Source organism: Acanthisitta chloris, unplaced genomic scaffold (assembly GCF_000695815.1).
Source record: "Acanthisitta chloris isolate BGI_N310 unplaced genomic scaffold, ASM69581v1 scaffold41322, whole genome shotgun sequence".
NCBI classification, from domain to species: domain Eukaryota; kingdom Metazoa; phylum Chordata; class Aves; order Passeriformes; family Acanthisittidae; genus Acanthisitta; species Acanthisitta chloris.
This window is the reverse complement of record NW_008661790.1, coordinates 20,100-30,355: the sequence shown is the minus strand read 5'-3', so window position 1 is coordinate 30,355 and position 10,256 is coordinate 20,100. Positions and strand designations below refer to the sequence as shown.

Genomic DNA, 10,256 nt, shown 5'->3' with positions numbered 1-10,256 from the left:
GTTTTTTCATATATATAAATGCTATATATCATTTATATAGCATTCAGGCTTACTTGGCCTTTGAACCTGAGCTTAGGGGCATGAAATAAAGTCAGGCTGCACTTTTTGGTTGCTGGGACTTCAGTCACTTTGCAAATGAAGACTACTCAACTGTCTACAGCCTGCAGTCCCCTTGGCGCAGTTCTGAGTCGAACATTGCTGCCTGGAAACACAGCTCATCAGAGTACCTTATAGGAACTCTGAACTGAGCTCCCAGAAACACTCAAGAAAGTATAGGAAAAGCAAGTAGCATTCATAGTGCATTTTCCCAGGTCAACAGAAATATTTGGGATGGACAGGTCTGCACACTGAGGGTTGACCAACAATACACACCCTCTTTGAGATCTGACATTCACTCAGAAGAACTGTGGTGTTGCAGCACCTTTTATGGACTGCAAAGGTGGATATTGCTTAGAGTAACCCACAGTTTGTTGCAACAGCATGCTAATGATGTTTTAACTGGTTGGCTCAACACATGCCAGCAAATTGATATCCGCTCAGTGAAAAGTGTATAAATTAGACTTGGTGCTAATTCTGTCTGCACAGTGAAGGGTCTCATTTAACTGTAGTATTTTATTATTTTCATGAGAACAGGGTATGAAGCCAGATGTTTACTTCAGCTGGATGCAAATATTCTTGCTCTGACTGTCATATTCAGTAGCGCTTCGAACGTGCTGTATGTTCTGAGTTGAAATCGTGCCTGCTGGGAGAGGCCACATGAGGCAGGTTGGGTATTTAGTCGACAACTGGTTGATTGCAACTCCTGTGACAAAGGGAGTCCGGATTAGCAGTTTCACTTGGCTTGTCAGAAGATGGGAGCTGATGAGCTCACTGATCTAGCTGGAAAATATAAGTCAGCAGGGGGAAATTATCTCAGCCTCTTTGTTGACATTACTGTGGAAGGCAGTCCTAGAGTTTAGCAGTGTACATTGTTATTTTTAATGCTGTCAGCGTGGAAAATTCATTGCACCTTCATTATATCATATGTTATTGCAGGTACCGTTTTGGAAAGGGCAATTCCTGCGATATGATTTTGATCTCCCGTGTACTATTTTTGCACAAGTACAGTTCCTGAGACCTTGCCTGCATTGGCAGCAAACTGGGATATGAATTTACAGCATCCTAGCTATTTCATGTTAATTCACCCGGTGTTTGTCTCTGCAGATGATATTTCATTCCACTTTGAATGTGAATCAAGCTGTGCTTCACAGATACCCACAAAGAAAGCTGATGCAACATAGCTTGCCCTCTGTACATTCACACCCTTTTTCACCGCACACTAAATTCCTCTTGCAGACAAGTGCTCCTATTCAGTGGGGTGATTTATATCAACCTCAGTGGGACAGCATTCGTCCAGCTGAACTGATAGCGTTACAGGGATGCAGCCATTACAATACGAGCAAAAATCCTAAATCAAAATCCAGACTTAACTTCACTAATTCCATCAGAGCATGCTTCCACTTCAAATTTTTACCTACCCAGTTTACAAGGCTCCTATATATCCTACCATGACTCAGTCCCCATTTCAGCCAATCTTTTGTGCCGTCAGCATCAGGAAAAGATTTCAGTTTAAAAAGGAACCCTCAAAAAAACAAAAAACGCTGCTTTCTAATCCCAGCCTTCCTTTAGTCCAATTTAGACTAAAACAGGTGAATCAGTAGCCATATGGGAGCAGCAAACTTTAGTAGGGGAGGGGAAGCAATGCCTGAGAAGGGAGAAATAACCCAGCTCTGCCACTGAAGAGGTCTGCCTGCTTAGGAAGACAGTTTGATGCTTTTTTGGTCTTCATTCTGGCAGTTAATGGACAACATATGTACTAGTGCAGCATTCAGCCTCACCAAGGTGGAGATCAATCATTATTAGCGTTTTGTGAGCCTCTCTGTTAAAATGGGATGAATAAAATTGATTACCCCTGAAATGCAACCTTCCACACAGAAGGCTGGAACTTCACAACCTGTAAGTGGTACTTTATTCAGAGAGATTTTACTCAAGTATCAAACACACACAGAGACATACAACCTTCAAAACAGTAAGGACAAAAAATGAGACCTGCAGTGTACTATTATTCTCTGCTTTCATAGATGGATAAAACTGCAAAAAGAGGAACCAAAACCTTGTTCTCAGTCATTCCCCTTAATTTCTCTTACAGAAGAAGTCTGTTTGAATACCCAAACCTCATCTTATCATGGTAAGATCAAAACTTCATGTGATTTTAGTGCAAAATTGAACATATCCCTTAGTCTTTAAACAACCAAAGCAGACAGCAGCCCTTGTTTCAGGGAAGCAATTAAGCCAAGTGAATAGAGAGCTGGTCTGTGACTCCAGTGACCAGGAGGTCACTTCACTGCCCTCTCACAAGCTCTGGGGCTGCTTAAATTTCTTCACCCCTCTCTGCTTCAGTCTTGCTGTTTGCCAGGTAGGAGCAGAGCCAACTTTAAGCCTGGGCTGCCAATGCCCTTTCATAAAGGCTCTTGCTTGAACAACCACTTAACAGGGGAAAGGATGCATTTCTTTTTTGAGGTTTTAAAATAGTGCTGAAAAGAACAGTTTCAGCGCCTGCACATAAGTAGTATTTAAAAGTGAAGTAAATAATTTGATCATTTTAAGGAACAGAGAATTTTGCTTTAGTTTTCACAACTTCCTACAAGTGCTTTTTTTCTCTCACGCACCCTCTGCATTGATTTTGCAGAGCATGTGTAATTACAGGACTTGATTCTGAAGGAGGCAAATGAAACTTTTTATAGCATTTTCAGGCTAGTCATAAAAGTCCTGTATTTAAGGCTAGACATGATTTATTGGTTTTATTGCTTTTATTATTATTAGGTTCTAAAATTAAAGGTAGCCCACCTCAGCCCATAAAAATGTAAGCTCCTCAGAATTAACAGTAACTATCTTCTTTATTTTCTTTGGCTACAAAAGCCAGGACATCTGTTCTCAGTCATCCAAGACATGGTAGGAGTGTCTCCTAAATGCAAAACAGCAGAAAAAGAGAATGAGAAAAAAAGGTTTTATTCCCATTTTGTTCAATACCTTTCTTCTATCTCTTTTGCATTGTCCTTTGCCCCTTCAGAACCTCTTTTTCTTTAAAAAATCCTGTCTTTCTGTGTACTCCTTCTTCTTAGCTCATGATTGTACAGCCTGACTGTAGGGCACAACCAGTGAATCATAATAGCAAATGTCAACAGGAAAAGATCTCCAGTAGCCCATTAGCTGGTTTAGTTCATGTTTATTATTTACTGAATGACCGTGAATAATGAACAGATTGCTCTAAATGATTACAGATCTGTGGCTAAATCTCTATTAAAAAAGGAAAATTAGTTAAAGAAATTACAGAATTTATTTGCAAGGAAAAAAATGCCTTTTTCTCATTAATATTTTATAGACTAGACATAGCACCAGAGAGAGAAATAGAGGTAATTGGTGCAAATTGGTTAGGGATGCAAAAAATGGAAACCCTGAAATGACAGAAAAGTGAAAGAAATTCTCACAAAATGCTTCCATGGAGATATCTGCTCTAATCTCTGTGGGTTAGACTTATATGAACATCAGTGAGCTAAGCAGTGTTGGAGATTGTTACCCCAAGTTGTGTTTACAGTCAGTATTTAGAGGAGTAAATTAGGTTAGGTAAATCCCATCCTAGCTAAATACAGCTAATCTCTTGACTGCCATGCCTAATTTGTGCATGAATTTGGGCTTAATCTTTTTCTCAGAGGATACTGGATCAGGTCAGTAGTGCCACTGATACAAAAAGTGTGCAAGTTTGTCATTTAGGCGTGTCCTCCTAAAGGTAAATGATAATTCATAGCTTTTATACAATTGGACAGAGCAGTCACAAACTGTACAACTGAAGGAAAATACCAGTTCCTAGCACACAGATTGTGTAGCAAACAACAAAAGGAACCTATCCTAAAATAGAAGAGTATCCAAATATTTTTCTCTTGGCTGTGTGGAGCACATGTGGTGACGCCTCTTCATGCATTTACTTGAGCAGTTCTCTAAATCAGATTCCATTTTAGGGTCGTCTTGAAGATTATGTAAGAGCAATTGTGGTTTTATGTTTTCTACTTAAAGAAAGTATGTGGTATCAGAAGTCATGTAATCAGACATTATCCAAAATCTTACACCTGTTAAAAAGTCATGCTCAGCATCATATTTAACTAGCTCTAATGTTGTTCTCTTGTTGCAGAGTCAAAGGCTTTCCAAATTAAAATGGCTATTTGAGTATTTTTAGGCAAGAGCCTATTAACGCTGAAATGTGGGGTTTCTTGCAAAAACATGCTATAGCTAAAGCTCACCATGGACGTAATTTGTAATATTCAATGACCTCATTTTATTCTGTTTTGCTCACTCAAAGCTAATGTGTATGATGCCATGTGAAATTCTCAGACGAGCCTGTCTGCAGGACTTATGGGAGCCATAAATGGATTAAACCTCTCACTCCCTGCTTTGGCAAGTGATCAGTTACATTTAAATAAAGGTCAGTCTGTCTTTACAAAGAACACACTGAAAGCAAGCTTAATAGCTTTCCCTGCTGAGCCTAGAACATAACTATTTGAAGCATAATTAGCAACAGGGTGCCAGTCACTGATTGTGCTTTTTGCCTGATTTTATGTCTGGGGAGTTCCAGTATTCCCCATTAGTTTTAAAAGGGGGCACAGTGCTAGTTATCAAATTGACAGTCTTGACCTGGCCTCTGAAAGCAGCTGTAAAACATTGTTTGGGAAAATTAAGATGAATGCCAAAACCAGGACCATAATGTTGCTACAAATTGGACATTCAAGGTCCATGCCATGACTCTAAATAACAAAATAGGTAAAATATCTGATAACACATGAGAGCGCAGAGTCTGTTACACTAAATATCTGGTGATAAGGAGATACACCAGCTGTCCTAGTATCTTGTCTTATGAGCTCTGTATTGTGATTTCTTTATAAAATACCCCATACCTATTCTTTTCAGCATTACAGGGTGACCAGCTCTGCTGTCTGTTAAAATATAGATTTCAGGAAGGATGGAGATAGTCAGCTACAACTGCCCCTACAGTAAAAAGTGCTGACCACAAAAGGATTATTTTGTCAAGTTAGTTAAATATTTAGCCTGTATGAGGCATTTAAAAATAAACATGATCATAGACTCATAGAATCATAGAATGGTTTGAGTTGGAAGGAACCTTCGAGATCATCTAGTTTCAACCCCCCTAATTTACCTTGTGATGTTCCAGTTCTTCAGAATACCTCATTTGTTTGGGGGGTTCTTGAGGGATATTTATAGCTTTTGTAGCAAAAGTGATAATTGCCTAAAGGTGGAGAGAACAGAGCTGATACAGCAATTTTAGTGCTCTGCAGATAGCCTGAAATTCTAAGAGAGATCTGTGAATTACCTTGACCTCCCTGACTGGAGCATCAGCTTCAAAAGTCCAGTGATTGCACTTCAGTGTTATCAGCATCTACTTTAGTACTGATTGTTTTATCTAGTGTTATCAGGGAATGGTAGAGCAGAATACAGTGGACTGTCTTTCATGAATTTCTGGAGATAATGCAAGAGCAGACCAGAGAGGTAGACATGGGACAGCAGAATCAGCAAAAGAATAAGGAGGAGTAGGAATTAAAAGGCAGCAAAGAGGGTGGGACTAGATGGAAAGGATCTGTTAAGTAAAGATGAACATTATATTAATTATTATAAGAAAATTTTGAAGTCTTGCATTTTGGGTGTGATACAAAGACTATGCTCTGTTCATCTTTGTAAATCATCAACCTACTTTTACCTCAGCCTGTCTCACCTGGTAGCTGGTCAATGGCTGCATTGCCAGCTCAGATCCACTGTGAGAAAGCAGAGGTCTTGTGTCCTCCAAACGCATCGTGGCTATCAGTCACAAACCAGAAACTAAGAGGAAGATCACTAACCAGGGATTAAGGCAAAACCATGTAGTTTCCTGATTTAGCTACACTTCGGAGTTAAACACAGGATTTATGTCTTTTCATGAATGGCATATCCATTTTAAAAGTCAAATAAATACATTACAAATTATAGGTATTGCCAAGAAAAATAGGGCCACATTTGGTTTTACAAGCCCTTAGGTATGTAAGGAAGACCAATGCATTAAGCAGTTCTATATCAGTTCTACCACTTTGCATCTCTAAAATTTATTTGTGCTTTTTTTTTGTTGCATTTCTAGGATTTCTTTTTCCTGACTGAAAATTTGTATTGGAAGCGAAGAAGTCGGTGACTGATTTAATTGACAATTTTCATCTTATATGGGATTTTCATTTTTTACAGGTTTTCTGCAAAGCAGCCAACTAATGCTCTGCTTCCAGCATGGGCACTTCAAGGTCGTATTTCTTTGTTTTCACCACAGGTCAGGTACCATCACCAGGAAAACTAATACGAAAGCATCTTCCATCACAGGCACTCCAAAATAATGAAATTAAACAGCCAACCAGAAAAAAAACAAACTTATTCTTTAACCCATAAATCCTGTGCCAGCGATGCAGAACTCTCCTCAAGCTCTGGCAGTAAGGTTTGCAAGTCAGGTAGCGAACACATTCCTGTGGCTTACACCTCCATAATCATTTCTCTCTTCTGCAGGATGTTTGCTTCAAGCACTGATAACAGCCAGCTGTGTCTCCTTTGAGTCTTTTAGTGTGTCCACATTACAGTTTTCCATGTATTGATACAACTACTTTAAACACTCACTTTGTTCTCTATTGTAGGTCATGGGTTATATGGGACTTTTGAAATGTTGTCCTCCTGGAGAAAAACTAGAGAAGACCAACATGTTAAAGAGAGGACTGCAGCTGTATTTGCAGACTCCATGCTCTCGTTTTCTCTCACCACTGCCATGTACCTGGTCACTTTTGGAATAGGTGCCAGTCCCTTCACTAACATTGAAGCAGCCAGAATTTTCTGCTGCAATTCCTGTATTGCAATTTTCTTCAACTACCTCTATGTACTCTCCTTTTATGGTTCCAGCCTGGTGTTTACTGGCTACATAGAAAACAATTACCAGCATAGTATCTTCTGCAGAAAGGTACCAAAGCCAGAGGTATTGCAAGAGAAGCCTGCATGGTATAGGTTTCTTCTGACAGCCAAATTCAGCGAAGACACAGATGATTCAGAGGAAACGAACACTTACGAGAGTCATCTTTTGGTGTGGTTCCTGAAACGCTATTATTGTGACTGGATAACAAACACTTATGTCAAGCCTTTTGTAGTTCTCTTTTACCTTGTTTATATTTCCTTTGCCTTAATGGGCTACCTGCAGGTCAGTGAAGGGTCAGACCTGAGCAACATCGTAGCGACTGCGACACGGACCATTGAGTATACGACTGCCCAGCAGAAATATTTCAGTAACTACAGCCCAGTGATTGGGTTCTATATCTACGAGTCAATTGAGTATTGGAACACCAGTGTCCAGGAGGATGTGCTGGAGTATACCAAGGGCTTTGTGAGGATATCTTGGTTCGAAAGCTACTTAAATTACCTTAGGAAACTCAACATATCTACCGGATTGCCCAAGAAGAATTTCACTGATATGCTGAGGAACTCCTTCCTGAAGACCCCTCAATTTGCCCATTTTTCAGAGGATATCATCTTTTCCAAGAAGTACAACAACGAAGTTGATGTTGTGGCCTCCAGGATGTTCTTGGTGGCCAAGACAATGGAAACCAAGAGGGAAGAACTTTATGACCTCCTGGAGACCCTGAGGAAGCTCTCTCTCACCTCCAAGGTGAAATTCATCGTTTTCAATCCATCATTTGTGTACATGGATCGTTATGCCTCTTCAGTGGGAGCCCCCTTACAAAACTCCTGCATTAGTGCTTTATTTCTGCTCTTCTTCTCTGCATTCCTGGTGGCAGACTCTCTGATCAATGTCTGGCTCACTCTAACTGTTGCCTCAGTTGAATTTGGAGTTATAGGTTTTATGACCTTGTGGAAAGTGGAACTAGATTGTATTTCTGTGTTGTGCTTAATTTACGGAATTAATTATACAATTGACAACTGTGCTCCACTGTTATCAACCTTTGTCCTGGGCAAAGAGTTCACAAGAACTAAATGGGTGAAAAATGCCCTGGAAGTGCATGGGGTAGCTATTTTGCAGAGCTACCTCTGCTATATTGTTGGTCTGATTCCTCTTGCAGCTGTGCCTTCAAATCTGACCCGTACACTGTTCAGGTGCTTGTTTTTAATAGCATTAGTCACCTTCTTTCACTGCTTTGCCATTTTACCTGTGATACTGACTTTCCTGCCACCATCCAAGAAGAAGAGGAAAGAGAAGAATCCTGAAAACCGTGAGGAGATAGAGTGTGTTGAAATGGTGGATATGGATAGCACCCGAGTGGTTGACCAAATTACAACAGTCTAACTTGATTTGTTGGTTGCTTTTTTACACTAGGTCTTACTGAGAAAAAAACCCACAACACAGTACTGACTAAATATCTGGGGAGAAAAAGGAGTTTGGAGGTTTTCCCTCCCTTCTCTAAGCTAAATCCAAGAAGATTCAAAATTGTGGGAGAAATTGAAAATAAATTTTAGAAAAAAAGAGCTGGGGGATTGTACCTTGCTCAGTTCGTATAACAGGTAATGTGAGAGAATTTGCACACACATGCACAGAGGGGTTGAATTTTAGATGCATGAAGTAAGATCTAATGAGAGAAGTTGGGTTCCTAAGCAGCCATCTGCATCACCTGTACTGCAGATGCGGCAATTATTGTGGCTAAACCAAACCATATTGAAAGGTCAACTGTCAAGGCTGAAGTAGCACTAAATGTTCGCTGGATGTAAAGGCTTTACAAACTTTCTGCACAGCAATAACTCAAGTCAGTGAGTCAGCTGTTATAAGTCTTAGCCATCACATTTAATTTTTCTTTTCTCCCCTAATCTAAACATTTATGCAAGACTATATAAAAGATAGCAAACTGTACTGGGAAAGAAGGCAGTACACAGCAACCAAATGCTTTCCAAACACTTTTATGTTATAAATCACTTTTTTTTTTTTTTCTAAAAATGTCATTATTTTAAAATGGAAATCATCCCTTGTAACATTTTTAATCATGGTTTTATAGCTGTTTCTTTTTCTTATAAAAACCAAAAAAAAGCCAAAAAAAAAGAACAAAAAAGTAAAAAAAATCCAGGTGACTCTGTCACTCTAGAAAATATATAATTCTATTTTATACATGTCTCGCTACTAGTTAAACATGTAATCTGCTTTACCAACTGTAATTTTGTTAGCACTCTACCAAGACATGTGAGTGGATCTAGCAGCAGACAGAAGATGGTGTACTGAATATTTCAGCACCAAAATCCATGATACAAACCTCAAATACTAAAATGTCATCAAGAAAGTGAATGTTAGGGCTCTTTTAGTGAGAGCCTATTTCAGGCCATTCACTGGTAATGCACACTAAGAGGATTAGTGGGTAGTTTTACATAATGTATAACTTAATCCCTCAATCTTCCTAGAGTACCTGTAAAGCAATAGGCCTTGCAGCTATGGGCTCTTCCAGGAGACAGTATACCATGAGGGTTGTGTGGAACAGACCGAAGGTTGGGACTGCAGTTTAGCAGCAGCAAGTTTAACAACGTCCCCAAAGAGCCCATATCTAAAGGGCCTATTGAAAACATCACATCTGAGAGAAAAAAAACTTTAAAAGATTACATTACTGAGTCTTTTTGGAGCTGTGAGTTCTAAACCAATAATTCTGTCAGCATCTGTGATGTGGAGTAATACAGATAAAGCAGCATCTCTATCCTTCTCCGCCCCCTCCACCCTTAAGAGCGACAGGCTCATTACTGTAAGGTTTTATCATGTGGTTGAACCCCAGTGGGGATATGTAAGCCGATTCTGTAGGTTTTGCTGAGAGTATTCTGACTATACATTGCCTTTGAAAACCCAGTAGCAGGAAGCTGGCTGGTGTGTCGGGTTGTCTCATGAATATATGGACTGTTGCTTTGTGGTGCAAGATGAATGTATTGCAGCCAGACTCCTTTTTGCAGCTTGTCCAGAAAGTAAGAGTACTTGAAAAGTTTTCAGCACTTGGCACAGCATTTGCTTCCATGATAGTATCTGGAGAGGAAGGGATAGTGCAGGAACCATGGGGCTCAGACAACTGGGAGCACTGTGGCTCGGAAGGTTCCTGTGGTACCTGTATGGTCATTAGAACATCTGTGGTCACAAACCCAGAGTGCTTTATTGCATGAAACACCTCTGTAGCATCCAG

The 10,256-nt window shown here is 39.8% G+C and overlaps 1 protein-coding gene across 1 annotated transcript in view; it reads left to right on the top strand.

Moving 5' to 3' along the window:
- Positions 1-9,660, top strand: part of PTCHD1 (patched domain containing 1) — a gene marked incomplete at its 5' end in the record, with an annotated part of 21,535 nt that extends 11,875 nt beyond the window's left edge. Inside the window, one exon of the mRNA XM_009070336.1 lies at positions 6,750-9,660. Coding sequence (XP_009068584.1) covers positions 6,750-8,401 — 1,652 coding nt within the window. The remainder of the gene's footprint in view (positions 1-6,749) is intronic.
- Between the last annotated feature and the right edge of the window lie 596 nt (positions 9,661-10,256).